General features: G+C 32.3%; 1 protein-coding gene across 1 annotated transcript; it reads left to right on the top strand.

Moving 5' to 3' along the window:
* Nucleotides 1–11,859: 11,859 nt before the first annotated feature.
* LOC110104714 (sulfate transporter 1.2) lies at nucleotides 11,860–13,339 on the top strand. Its single transcript, XM_028698481.1, is given in 2 exon segments — nucleotides 11,860–12,694; nucleotides 12,697–13,339. Coding segments are annotated over 2 exon segments (684 nt in total). The 5' UTR covers nucleotides 11,860–12,135; the 3' UTR covers nucleotides 12,822–13,339.
* The last annotated feature ends 2,282 nt before the right edge of the window (nucleotides 13,340–15,621 follow it).

The raw sequence follows: 15,621 nt of genomic DNA, 5'->3' as shown, positions 1-15,621 counted from the left end.
AGAGCCAAAATAGAGCCATCAACAACACTATTGGAAATATTAACAGTAGGAGAAATTAAAACAGGATCCACATCTCTCACAGCCGTAACAGGAGGCTCCAACGCAACAGGCGAGCAAACCTGACAATCAACATCATGCAAGAACTCCCCCCCCCCACCGAAGGCAAGGCAACAACCGTCTGATCATTAACATTAATTTCACAATTTAAAACTCCTCGATCCAAAACAAAAGCACCCGTTCTCGCAGATTTATCACAAGCAGGAAAAATAATCAGGACAGAGGGAGAAACAGTGACAAGGGGAGTCACCTGGGGGACAGAGGTAACAGCCGGAGACAATTTTGAAACAAGCTTAGGACAATCGAATTTCTTATGACCTAAAGCTTTGCAAAGAAGACAAAAATGAGGCATACCCTAAAAAAAATGACTTTCTGCACATACCCCAACTTCTCCGGATCCAACCAAACAGAATCGAGGTAAGATTTTGTAACATCAATTTCAACAAGAACATGAGCAACAGAGGGATGGGATCCAGAAGCCGTGGCATTATCAGTTTGAATCGGCCGACCAAAAGCCGAACCCAACACAAAAAGGATTCGGGAAGAAAAGAGGTGGGGACGTAAACCCGAAAATGAAAGCCAAACAGGGACGATCGGAGATTCCTCCGACAAATCCAGAACAGGGGACCATTTTATGACTTTCATAAAACAACCATAAACAAAGTAAGATTGGTGAGCAAAAATCCTAGCATAATCCAGATCATTGGCAAGCTTGATTAACACATTAGCTTGATCCAACAGAGTAACCGAAAAATCCCCAGACAATTTCAAGTTGAAAAAAAACCTACAAATTGAATCTACGTCGGCCGTTTAAGGGGAAATTTCCCCACCAGAGCAAACTCAAATGGCTTAGCAAGATGCATAAACTCATCTTCAGAAAACCACAGTGCCGACATACCTCGAATCGAAGAAATACGACAAGCCGGAAAACCTTTCGACTCATTGGAACTAGATAAAACATCTTTGAAGGATTTAGATTGCTTACCCGCAAGAAAACCTGGATCTAGCAGTTTTTTAGCCATAAGAAACGTATCGCCAGCAAAGACAACTGTACGCGGCTAGGGCAAAAGCCCTAAAAGGGCGCAAACCCTAGCAGACGAAACGGGTTCATATTTTTAAATATATATAGGAGTCTACATTTATATATACATTTGAATCTCAAGGAAGAGGGATGCACAACCATTTTTAAGAAAATACGGGAAGAATGGTGACCATTATATCTAAATAAAAACAGTGGAATATACTATTAACCGTTTTGAAAAAGAAATGTACTACTTACAATTATTGCAGTTAAGGAAGAGGTCATTCTTTTGAGAAGAACAGAGCAATCTATAAGATTTCTTTGTATGCAGGAGGGAATGGCCGACGAGGGCTTGGAATCAATCGGGCTGGACGGCGCGTGGGATAGTGCGAGCGAGCTGGGTGCTTCACGTGGGTAGGCGTGGATGCTTGGAGCCGATCGGTGATGGGGTCTGCTCTTAAGAAGAAGATGAAGAACGAAAATTTCGCTCAGAAAAGGCTTCTAGCCGCTCAAGGACGTTCTGCCCGCCTATATCTCACGTGAATAGTTGCCTAGTTTGGGTGTAATTTGAACCAAACGAAATGCCGTGCGGAAATTGTGGGAGGGAAATTTCACTTTTTTTTAAAATTTTATTATTATTTATTTATATAATTTGTAGAATTTTTTTGGTTAATTTAAAAGAGTTTTAAATTTGAAGAAGATTGTTTATTTATTTGATTATGTTATTCTATTACAGTTTATTTAATTAATTAAATTAAAAGTTTTTTCCTTTTTTAAAATATTAATTATTTTAAAATCCAATTCGCTAATTTCATTTAGTTCATTTTGTTTAGTTAATTAAATTTTATTTAATTAATTTGTTTAGTTAGGTTATTTAGTTGATTTATTAGTTAGATGACTTGTTAAGTTTATTCATTTAATTTTTGTATTTTATTTAATTAATATATTAATGTTTACTATAGATGATAGACATGGACATCTAAAAATTTATTTATATAATTATAAATTTATCTATATTTTGTCATTTAGGCATAAGCTCGCATTTATTTTGTGTGCACAATTTGTCGATTTTTATGGGTCAGCAACTAGGCAATATGGGTGCATATTTCTAAGTTCTTGGAATATTCTGGTCTTGCTCACGAAGTCATAAGTTTTAATTTTTTTAGATAATTAAATAAGGTAATCAAATTTAGAAATTAATATTTATTTACTTGTGCATGCTTTCTTTATATATATGTATATATATGTATATATATATGAATTAATTAAATTCTCTAGCATAAGTATTAATTTTTTTAGATAATTAAATTAGGTAATCAAAAAAATTTGAAATTAATTTTTATAAACTTCTGCATGCTTTCTTTATATAAAAATATTTGACGTTAAAATTTTCTAGTAATTCAAGCCAAATGAGCTCATCTTCATTACAGGAATCATTTTGAACTCGAGTCAAATCCAATTAAAGATGAATTAATCTCAATCATTGATTTTAGTTAGTAAAAAATATTAATTAAGCAATTTAATATTTTTATGACTAAATTTGACTAAATAATAGTTACTATTTCAAATAGCTTAATAAATTACTGATTAATAAGATATTATGTTTATATAAATACTTGATCCTAAAATAAACAATCCAATCAATTAGATTTACTTTTGGATAGCTTGTTTTAGCACATTATTATAGTTGTGTAACATATTTTAATTTCATCATTAATAACTATCATTAAAATTTTATTTTAGCAAATAAATTTAAATCCTGAAATAAATAGTATAATGGTTCACTAAGATTTAAAAAAGTTTAACATTTTATATGATAAATAATTTTTAGATTTTAACTACATGAGGATTTTATTTGAATTGAATCCTTCTTGTCGCAGATGTTCTCCTCTAATTCTATGCTCCCTGCTTGGTTGAGAGCCAAATTCTCATCTCCCTGGAAGCCTCTAACCTCTAAATTTTAAATATTTTGAAATTTTATATGTGATATTGCGTACCTGATAAAAGAAAATATTTTTCTCTCTGTCTTTGCCACGAATTTTTATTGCGTCCGGTAAAAATATCGAGCATACCGAGTGTACCGAGCACAATATCAAGCACTTTAGTGACGGGACGTTTTGTTTTTAGTTTCCGAATGCATTCGATAACCTGACGGAATCATTACTCACTGTAAGCTATCTGTTAATGTCCTGTACTGAGAACAAAATTAACACAGTAAAAATAGAACTAGTGATAGCTATAGGAACTATAACAGAAAGTGTAAGACTGAAGTATCATAATACCCATTCTTTAATACCACACAACATTTGCTACAACTAGCCATTGAGTAGAATTTATATCAGACGGCTGATATAAATTTCCTTAATCATGAAGAATTTCTTAAACATTTATATGCCTTAATGATATTGGATATCAGCGATCTTGGCCACATTTGATTCGTCTAGTCTAGCCGCTCAATTCGACAATAAGCATATCATATTTGGATAACATTTGGTCATCCAATTAATGCTTTGAAACTTTTAAATAGACATTGGTCTTTTGATTTGGGCCCATAGGGCTAGGATTGAACCGAACTTAGATGTTGTTGGGTTCGTCTTCTTATATAACTAAAAAATCTTTAATATTAAATTAGCTTTCCGCTAAAGTATTATCTTAATAATTATGATTGTAATTTGAAAAATGAAGTATAAGAAAGTTGTTTGAAACAGACCTGCACTATATGATAATTGAAAATATTTTTCAAGTAAAAAGAACAAAAATTCCTATTTTAATTGAGTCACTTGCAAAATTAGACCCCCTTAAGTTTGTTCATATTAATTTATTTAGTGTGTGTGGAAAATACTCATTAAACTGCGTATATAGCACAATTCTTAGTTTAAAAAAATCCCAACGACAAAAATTTCTATAAATTTGAGAGTTGTTTGCATGATTCTCTCCTTAAAATATATATATATAGCCTTTATATTTAATTGTTTTTTAATTGTTGTTCACTAAATTGGTTTATTACTGGATTTTGGCGATTAAATGTATTTTTCTTTCTTGCTTAATTGTTATTATTAATTAAATTTATCTCAATGTTTATCTTTCAATTTTATTCAACATCTTGAATGTTTTTTAAGTTTTAATAAATTCTATATTAGTTTTTTATATGTTTGATTTGTTCTCCAATTTTATTTAATTATTTATATATTTATTATAATTTTATACATTACATTTATCATTATTATTATCTTATTTTATTTTATTTTATTTTTCTTAATTAATATGCTTAAATTGAATTTAATTATGGTAAGAGAGATTTATTTTAGAATTTAACTTTTAACAGGGCACTATAGAGAAAAAGGATTCATGTAGCCGACCTCACAGTGGGACAAAGACTTGTTGTTGTTGTAAGAAAGATTTATTTTCATTACTATTATAATTTAGTTTAATTAATCATTGTCTAAGACAATTTATTTTGAATATTATTTTATTCAAAATTTTAACTTACATACTTGATTATATTGATTAACTTACGTATTAATTAATTACAAATGTAAATTCTATTTACTATCTGAAAATTAAATTTTAGTTTATATGAATTTATAATTATTATAGCATGATTTAAATTATTAATTACAAAACTCCAACATATTTAAAATATTATATATTTGCAAATTATTATGGGACGTGAACTAAGTTCAAATAATCAAATCTAAACGTTCTTATAGCTAACGCAAGCGCCAACAAGCAAACAACAGTTCAGGTTATAAATAAAAATAATAATGAAATAAAAGCAAGGATTTCTATAAAACCCTAAGGTTAGAAGAGCACAAAGATACATTATATGACTTATAAAACCTAGGTTATCTAAGTTTTAGAATACTTCATGCACTGAAGCTAATTTCTGGTGTTATCTGTAGCAACTCCATTTGGAAGAAATAGAGGTGACTGAACTCTTTAAGCCTCCTTGGTTCGTATGATTACCACCACTCCATACTATTTATGCAAACAAATAAGATAAATAGGGGTTAGAGGCTTCTTATTTGAAGAGCAATTAATATAAACTTTTTTATAATAAGAAGTACATATTTATCTTTCTTCGAGCTTCTTTGCTAGGCTTGTTTAACTTGCCTTTTGGATCTCAAAATTTAGACGTGTGTTGGCAATGGTAGAACCCTTTGTTACCTGGGTGGGGGGCCAAAATATACTCATTATTAGGAGTATATTTTGTAATTTGCCCCCTCATCTTTTTTATTTGCCCTAATCAAACTCTTTTCAGTTTCCATGCGCTGAGTAAATTGCGAGCCCAGCCATTGTGCGGCATTCGCTCCTCAGCCCTACCAGCATTTGTCAAAGGTGAAAGGTGGAAGGTCGAAAGGAAAGATGGTGCTAGACTGCTCATGGCTACGTGTCTTCTTCTCACCTTACCTTCTTCAATTTATAGTTTTGCTTGCTTATCTGAAAGTTTTCTCCTTTCAGAGTTTTATTATTTGGAAAAGAATTGTTAAGTTTCATTATTGTAGTTTGTCTCGGTTGCATTCATAATATTTTTATTCATTTATGTGATTTTTGTTTATTTAAATGGTATTGTTAATATATATTTTTGACATGATTCTAAATGAAGCTGTAATGGAATATAAGAATTTTTTATAATGCAATATAAGAATTTCTTTTGAATTTTGTCTTCTATATTTTTTTATTGTTTTATAAATTTGGTTCCACCCCTGTGTGTTGGCATATTTAAAATTCATTCATGGTTGAACTTCATTGATAGTTGTGTAAATAGAAGGATGGATAGAAGAAAGAAGTAAAGGTTCGAGATAATGAAGATGAACTAGATTTGATTACAGACTATGTTTAATAATTAAGATACCAACACACATACCTAACAAGCTTATCATATGAAACAATCAATCTAACATGAGGTTTGCACTTCACAAACAAAATTATGTATATGAATTCTGAATTATAAAGAATATATAAACATATATTTACCGTCTTACTTTTAGAGGAGTTCTACAAAATAGAAAGAAGAGAAAATTATTAAACATCTTTATTTTATCAACAAAATCCGTGTAAAATCCATACTGTATAGCAACCAAATTTAGAGGGAGAGGTTTGAACTAATATATATTTGGTAATTAATATATTAATGTTTACAAAAAGATGATATACATGCATATTTAAAGATTTATTTATATAATTATAAATTTATCTATATTTTGTCATTTACCCATAAGGTCACATTTGTTTTGTGTGCACATTTTGTCAATTTTGATGGGTCAGCACCTAGGCAATATTGTTGTATATTTCTATGTTTTTTGGATATTATGGTTGTGCTCGTGAAGTCTATTTTGCTAATGGGGACCATTTAGACAAACTAGCATTTTAACGTGTGTGCATCTCAATGTACTCAACCACGTTCACTGAACTTGTTTGCAAGGGGTTCCTTAAGGTTGTGGCCATCTAAGTGTAGCCAATACTAGGTTATTAGGTTTCTATGTCTATGCTATGCTAAGGAAATCAAAGCACTAGAGATAGAGTTTAGATAAATCAACCTCATACAAAAATGAGGTTTATATATATATATATATTAATAGATCTAAATACTTGAACCTAAAATAAATATCCAAATAGCTTAAACACACAATCCAATCAATTAGATTTACTTTTGGGTAGCTTATTTTAGCACATTATTATAGTTGTGCAACATATTTTAATTTCATCATCAATAATTATTATTAAATTTTATTTTAGCAAATAAACTTAAATCCTGAAATAAATAGCATAACTGTTCATTAAGATTTAAAAAATATATATTTTTTATATGATAAATAATTTTTAGATTTTAACTGCATAAGGATTTACTGGATTATAAAAATCTTACTTGAATTAAATCCATCTTGGCGCGAATGTTCTCCTCTAATTATATGCTCTCTGCTTGGTTGAGAGCCAAATTCTCATCTCCCTGGAAGAGTACTCTGACCTCTAAATCTTACATATTTTGAAAATTTACATGTGATATTCTGTACATGATAAAAAAAATATTTCTCTCAATGTTTCTACTACGGACTATAAGCTATCTGTTAAAGTCCTGTACCGAGAACAAAATCAACACAGTAAAAATAGAACTAGTGATAGCTAAAGGAATTATAACAGAAAGTGTAAGACTAAAGTATCATAATATTCCATTCTTTAATACCTCGCAGCATCTGCTACAACTGTATATATATTAGTAAAGATGAAGAAGAGAATAAGCAGAATCAGCATCTGGCCGTTGAGTAGAATGTTCATGGATGGTTGAGATGCTGTCTGACAATTCCTTCTGCAAGAGGCGGAGTCGTTTGATGTTGTTTTCATGTGCAGAGTAGTGGTAGTGGATGTGATATGGAAAACTGCCTATCATTTGTGGTCCTGTTTGATGTACATCAGTTTTTTTTTTTTTTTGGGAAATTTTGGGGGCTAAGCCCATATATTAAAAACTAAAAGAAAATTATATGTAAAGGTGATTACATGTAAAGCAACCCTACATAAGCAAAGAAACAAAAACTTATGCAGGGGGGGTCTAGTAAAAACCTCAACTATACCACCCAAAAGAAAAACAGAATTACAATTGAGATAAACAAAAAGGAGAACAACTCTTCAGAGTGACCCAGGTGGTAGAATCCAAGTTCAGAGATGGCAGATAGAGACCAAAAATCGCAACTCGTAGAACCTGGAAGAGAAATTCCATGCAGCCCATAGTAGAAACAAACCAACCAAAATTGCTCCAGCCAATGAAAAGTTGAACTCCATAACAATACAGGCAGGTGCAGATAAAGAGCTGCAGACAAAAACAAAACCAAATATTCCCAAAAAATGGCTCCAATCTCATATAACATATAACATATAACCAGGACTCAGGTAATAAATCCAGAGAACCTCTGGTTTCCCGAAGGCCGTCCAAGGGGATGGCAGCTAAGTAGACATCGAATGGAGCTTCATCATTGTCCTGGCTATAAATCCCAGTCCAGCAGTAAGGCAACATAAGGCAGAAAATCCAGCCCATCATATAAAAAATAATCCAGTAAAACCTTAGCATTTTGCTCATCATCATCCCAAAACCAAAATCCACCATACAGCACAGCATTAGAGACGTATGGAAAACAATGAGCCATAGCCAACAACGCCTTGCTAGCCCATGACAGAAAGAAGAGTCGAAGCATTTCAACCAACGAACCTCAAGAAATAAAATTGGGATTAGCCCATTAACCCAAAATACCAAAAAATTTAACCTTAAGCCTGTCATAATCCTTCCAATGCTTAGTTTTGCCTCTAACAGCTTTAATGATATCACATTGTATGTCATAAAGAGATCTCCACATACCATTAAATCTCCTGTTGTTCCGTTCCCGCCAAGTAAAGTAAATTATAGCAGCCACGGTGAGATAACAGAATTGCTTTTCCATCCTACCATAATCTCTCACATTATCCAACAAATCAAAAACTTGAATAAGGTTTGGCCTAAGGTAAAATTTAGCCGTAACAGGCAGCAAGTAAGAGAGAATAGAGAAAGAGTAATCACATTCAAAGAAAATGTGAGAATGATTCTCCAAACTAGTATCTGCAGTTTTTAATTTCCCTCTAAGAGCCATCCAAGAATAGCAGGAATAATGCAAAGCATGTCTTTTATGCCAAACATACCTAAACCAGACCACTTTATCCATATGCTCATAAAAAGTAGATAAGATTTTATAAGAGGGAGGGGTGGGGGAGCCATCCCAGGTAACCACCGGTTGCTCCCCCACAATATTGGTATCCAGGATATCAGCAAAGATCCCCATCGGCAAAGTGTCAGGTAGCTTCCACATATTGTCAACAATAACATCCTTAACCCGTAAGGTAACAAGCCTATTAGAATAAACAACATCAGCTACAAGCTTCTTCTTACACCAAGGGTCCCAAAGAAAGGAAGATTGCAGTTTCTGTTCACAGAGAAGGAGATTGACGGTAGGATGGAGGAAGCCACATTACAGAAATGTTTCCAAAATTTCGAAGCACAATGGGTAAGGCTTCCAAGGCGACAAGTACTTCTCCCTATACCAATTTCCCAGCCATAAATTATTGTTGCACATTCTGAATAAAAAGGAGACGGCCATCTTGTGATAAAGGAATTCAAAAGAAGGAAGGCCTAAACCACCCTTAATTTTAGGAATCACCACAGACTTCCAAGAGATAAGATGCAGTTTCTTAGTAGAGATGTTGCCAAAAAACAGGAATTTAGCACAGATCCTAGAGATTTCTTTTTGACACCCTTTAGGTATAATCACCCCCCGAATCCAATAAGCGATAGTATTGGCAATGGTGAACTTTAAATATTGTAATCTCCCTGTAAAAGAAAGAAACTTAACTTTCCAACCCGCAAGTAGAGAAGAGATCTTACTCAGTAGGGGTTGGAAGTGAGAAAATTTAAGTCTAGAGGTGGAGATAGGAATGCCCAAATAGGTGATAAAGTCATTCACCCTATGAATCCCAAGAATAGACGCTATGGCATTGTCAGAGTGCATAGTTTTGGAGAGCAGCAAAGAGCTTTTCAGAGGGTTAATATGTAAACCAGAGGTACCAGCAAAGGTATGAAGGATACTATTAAGAGCAACAACATTATCAACCTTGGCAACCCCAAAAACTAATAAATCATCCGCATACATTAGATGATTAATGTTAAGGTTATGAGTCTTTAAACCTTCAAACCCATCAGGCGCATCCAGACAAGAAGATAGAGCATCCATGATGATACAGAAAAGAAGTGGGGACAGAGGGCATCCCTGCCTTAAACCAGAAGAATACCTGAAGAAACCTTCCATAGCTCCATTGAGGCAAATAGAGAAATGCACATCCCAAATGCACCCTTTAATCCAGCCAATAAAAGTCTCAGGAAAGCCTTTTTGTCTTAGTCTATTAAGCAAAAAGGAACGAGAGACAGAGTCAAAAGCTTTTTTGATGTCAAGCTTGGCACAGAAGTACTTTTGATAATCTTTAATCTCCCTCAAAAGTTCAGATGCAAGAATGATGTTATCGATATAACACCTTTTTGAAATAAACCCAGATTGGCTTTCGTGAATAATAAAAGGAAGAATGGGTTTCATTCTATTCGCAAGAATTTTAGCAACAATTTTATAAAAGACATTGCATAAGGATATAGGTCTGAAATCAGAAATGACATTAGAGTGAGTGCCCTTAGGAATAAGGGTAATAGCGGTTGCCTTCGCAAAGGCATGATACCAGAAGCAAAAAAATGTTTAACAGCTCTACAAAGGTGGAAGCCAATAATATGCCAAGTTTTCTGGTAAAGGCCAAAGGAAAACCCGTCAAGGCCAGGAGCAGCAGTTGATTTACCTTCGAAGACCACAAGTTTAATTTCCTCATTGGTAACCGGGCTTATAAGATCAGCCAGCAGATGGGTAGGAATAGTGTTGCCACTCGGAATGGTGAAGGAATTCTCCAAAGGAGGAGTGACCTGGTTATACAACTCCCGGAAGTGGCCAATAAGAGCTGCAGCTAAATCATCATGAGAGGAAAGTAAACCATCCGGGGAAGCCAGTTGATTAATTGTGTTCCTATTTTTCCTAGCTCTAATCTTGGCATAGACGAAATCTAGATCATCCTCACCATGAGATAGCCAATAAGCCTTAGCTCTCTGAGATATCAAAGAAATCCAAGCTGATTGGAAATTGGCCAACCGATTATTGATCTCCTTGAGAGAGGAATTCAAGGATTGATTTAAAGGATCAGTTTGGATTTCTGATAAAAATTGATGCTGCAAGCTTTTCAACTCTAATATGCCACTAGAAATAAAATTCGAAGAGCTCCACCTTTTACTTCTAATGACCACTTTGAGCTATTTCAAACAATCATAAAAAAATGCTGTAGGGCTAGCTCCAATGTTCCCGTGAAAAGCATGAAAAACCATATCCCAAAATTCATCAATTTCCGTCTAGAATGCCTTAAACATAAATCTGGAAGGTTTCTTTTTAACATGGGCAGCGAACAGAATTAATGGGGAATGGTCAGACCCCGAATGATCTTCCACTTTATAATAAGCCACGGGAAATAAGTCCAGAAAAGCATTATTAACCAACATACGATCCAATTTAATGTGAATAGGATCATCACATCTTTGATTGAACCAAGTATAAAACAATCCAACCGATGCAAGGTCATGAATCCCAGCATATGTTATCACTCTCTATGTTTTGGGTCTAATCGAAAATCTCTCTCTGAACTCATGGCACCTTTTAGCTCCTCCCATACAACTATGCATTTTTTTTAATTTACATGGACACTAGGTTATTATTTTACGGTGCCTAAACAAGAGTTAATTATTTGCTAAACTCAACAAATGTTTTTTTGTCAAATAATTTTTATTTGCTCACTTTTTTGCAACTTTTAAAAATTATCCTAAATGAACCTGAGTTGAACTATAGTCATATTGTCCAAGCTAGTATAATGATGAAAATAATGTTGTTTACCTGCACTTGCATACAAAATTATATTTAATTAAACAAATAAGGAGCTTCTTAGGCCAACTACAAAAGAAAAATTTATTTTTTCACTTCAAAATGCAGTAATTCATCTACTACCAAACTGCATATTTTAACACAAAAAAATATTATGTGCATATTCTTTCTCATTTTTAATATTTATTTTCAATCATACATTTATATTTATCAAATTTTCAAATTAGGCTTTTTTAAAATTTTAACAAATAATTATTTATTAAAAAATAAAAAATTATATATTTTTAAATAAAAATTACATTAGATTGCAAAATTAGAAATGTAAACAAATTACACAAGCTACTGTCAATTCCGTTCAGGAGTAATAGAGAAGCATGAGAATTAATTTATTCAATGTCCTTTAAAATTATATGTATACTTTAAAAACCTCTCATTGCAAAGTGCCCCAGTCAATTTTGTATATACAGAGATTGGTCATCCTCTCACTGCAAACGAAGTCAAGAACTATGAAGCGGATGATATCGGTCAACATGAATCAGAGCAACAAATGAAGAAATCTCCATCAACTTACACGGTTGGATGCCCTCCAAGAAAGAAGTTCCTCCAAGAAAGAAGTTCCTTAAAGAATTCGCTGATGGATTAAAGGAAACGTTCTTCGCTGATGATCCCTTGAAGCCTTACAAGGACCAACCTAAATCAAAGAAGTTCATGCTTGGGTTGCAGTTTTTGTTTCCAATCTTTGAATGGGGAAGAAATTATAATTTGATTAAATTTAAAGGAGATCTCATTGCTGGATTAACCATTGCAAGCCTCTGCAGATCTCAAGATATTGAATATGCCAAGCTTGCAAATCTAGAACCACAGCATGGTCTTTGTTCTAGCTTTGTTCCGCCACTTATTTATGCATTCATGGGAAGTTCAAGAGACATTGTTATTGGACCCGTAGAAGTAGTTTCTCTTTTGTTAGGGTCCCTTCTTCAAGATGAGCTTGATCCCACAAATAACAAAGAGGAATACCTAAGGCTTGCATTCACAGCTACTTTCTTTGCTGGTATTACTCAAGCATTGCTAGGATTTTTAAGACTAGGATTTCTTATAGACTTCCTTTCACATGCTACAATAGTTGGATTTATGGCTGGGGAACCATTACTATTGGCCTTCAGCAACTCAAAGGTTTCCTTGGCATAGAGAAATTTACAAAGCAAACTGACATCATTTCTATTATGAAATCTATTTTTCGTCCATTTCCTCACGGGTGGAACTGACCAACAATTCTCATAAATGGACACGGGTGGAACTGACCAACAATTCTCATTGGAACAATATTCTTGGTATTCCTTCTCGTTGCTAAATATATGGGAAAGAAGAACAGAAAGTTATTTTGGATGCCAGCAATTGCGCCGCTTATCTCTGTTGTTTTAGCGACATTTTTTGTCTATATTTTTCATGCTGAAAGACACGGAGTACAAATAGTGAAACACATAAAAAAGGGAACCAATCCCTCTTTAGAGCTTATATATTTTTCGGGACCGTTTCTAGGGAAAGGAGTCAAAATTGGCATCATTGCTGGCATGATTGCACTAACGAAAGCTGTGGTAATTGGAAGAACATTTGCATCCATGAAGGACTATCAGTTGGATGGAAACAAAGAGATGGTTGCGCTTGGGACAATGAATGTCATTGGTTCTCTATTTTTATTTTCAGTGACAGACAGAAATAGGGTGTGTTTGCTCTGTTTTTCTTTTGCCTGTGATATATCAAGTGAACAGAAAAGTTTTTTTCTTGTTCTTTTTTTTTGTCTGTTCTGTTTTTTATTTTTCTTCCATCGGAATCTGCTCAAATTTAAATATGTTAAATCTTAATGAATTGTTATTTTATTTTCGTCTAGACCTAGATTTAAATAAGTTAAATCTTAATGAACCATTGAGGAGATGGCTTCTTCCATTTTTTTAAATTACATTTGCTAGCATATTGCTACTAATTATTTATTTGGATACTCCAGATCATCCAACTCCATTATCTTGATCTAGACAGCTTGCTTGACTTCTCTCTCTTTTTTCATCAAACTGCACGCTCTACAATTGGTATTATTGTTTAATTTTGTGTGTTTACAGATATTTTTTTAATAATATATGTTTTACTAATGTTATTATGAAATTCTTATCTCAACAAAATATATTATGAATAAATATACTATTGTAGCTTTTAGATATTAGAAGGCTTTATTAAGACAATATTTTAAAAATTAGACAAAAAAGTATCGAGAATAGATAAAAATATAACTTACAATAATATCATGTTGAACATATAAAATCCACATCAAAATAAAAAAATATATATTATAGCATTAGGATTGTTTATTAAGACAAAATATTAAAATAATTAGATAAAATAACTAAAAATTATATAAAATATGACCAGCATAATAACTAAAAATATTTGGCTCATGAGATGTGCCCTCAGGTATTCCTCATATGCTTGGTTAGCTTCTCTTTATGGCTTAAAATGACAAATCTGCTTATTAAGAGGAATATCAATATGTTGAGAACTTCTTATCTTTGCTTCAAATAGGTTGAGAATCATAAACTTCTATTTTTTCAATAAAACTATTATTTTTTAGTCATTACAACTTTATTGTCTTACCTAGAGGTTTTTTTTTTACTTAGACCCCCTTATGCAGCAACTGTTTGTTCACTTTGTTGACCTGTCTTACTTAAATTCTCATGAGAATAACTTTTTCTACTTCATTATTTGGTGCTCTTTGCATTTTTTGTGGACGGAGAGAAATGATATGCATTTTGCTGGTAATTGGACTTGCTCCTGCTCCATCTACAACAACAATATCTGATCTAAATTATATTAAAATAGACAAAAAATATTAACTTTATTTTTATTTTTTATTTATTCATATGAAAATAAATTAAACAACTATGTCAAATTGACTACATTAATTATATAAAAATAAACTTAAAAACAATTAAATTTAATTTAAAATAATGTTGTATATAAATAATTATATTACATTGAACTAAAAAAATAAAGTTAATATTTTTTTTTCTATTTTAATATAATTTAGATCAGATATTGTTGTTGTAGATGGAGCAGGAGCAAGTCCAATTACCAGCAAAATGCATATCATTTCTCTCCATCCACAAAAAATTCAAAGAGCACCAAATAATGAAGTAGAAAAAGTTATTCTCATGAGAATTTAAGTAAGACAGGTCAACAAAGTGAACAAACAGTTGCTGCATAAGGGGGTCTAAGTAAAAAAAAAACCTCTAGGTAAGACAATAAAGTTGTAATGACTAAAAAATAATAGTTTTATTGAAAAAATAGAAGTTTATGATTCTCAACCTATTTGAAGCAAAGATAAGAAGTTCCCAACATATTGATATTCCTCTTAATAAGCAGATTTGTCATTTTAAGCCATAAAGAGAAGCTAACCAAGCATATGAGGAATACCTGAGGGCACATCTCATGAGCCAAATATTTTTAGTTATTATGCTGGTCATATTTTATATAATTTTTAGTTATTTTATCTAATTATTTTAATATTTTGTCTTAATAAACAATCCTAATGCTATAATATATATTTTTTTATTTTGATGTGGATTTTATATGCACAACATGATATTATTGCCAGTTATATTCTTATCTATTCTCGTTACTTTTTGTCTAGTTTTTAAAATGTTGTTTTAATAAAACCTTCTAATATCTAAATGTTACAAGGTTATATTTCTTCATAATAGATTTTTTTGAGATAAGAACTTCAGAATAACATTAGTAAAACATATATTATTAAAAAAATAGCTGTAACCACACAAAATTAAATAATAATACCAATTGTAGAGCTTGTAGTCTGAAGAAAAAAGAGAGAGAAGTCAAGCAAGCCGTCTAGATCACGATAATGAAGTTGGATGAGAGAAGTCAAGCGAGCCGTCTAGATCAAGATAATGAAGTTGGATGATCTGGAGTATCCAAATAAATAATTAGTAGCAATATGCTAGCAAATGTAATTTAAAAAAATGGAAGAAGCCATCTCCTCAATGGTTCATTAAGATTTAA

The sequence above is a fragment of the Dendrobium catenatum genome, unplaced genomic scaffold, assembly GCF_001605985.2.
Source record: "Dendrobium catenatum unplaced genomic scaffold, ASM160598v2 fragScaff_scaffold_1090, whole genome shotgun sequence".
Classification (NCBI taxonomy): Eukaryota; Viridiplantae; Streptophyta; class Magnoliopsida; order Asparagales; family Orchidaceae; genus Dendrobium; species Dendrobium catenatum.
This window is presented reverse-complemented; position numbering and strand designations above follow the sequence as displayed.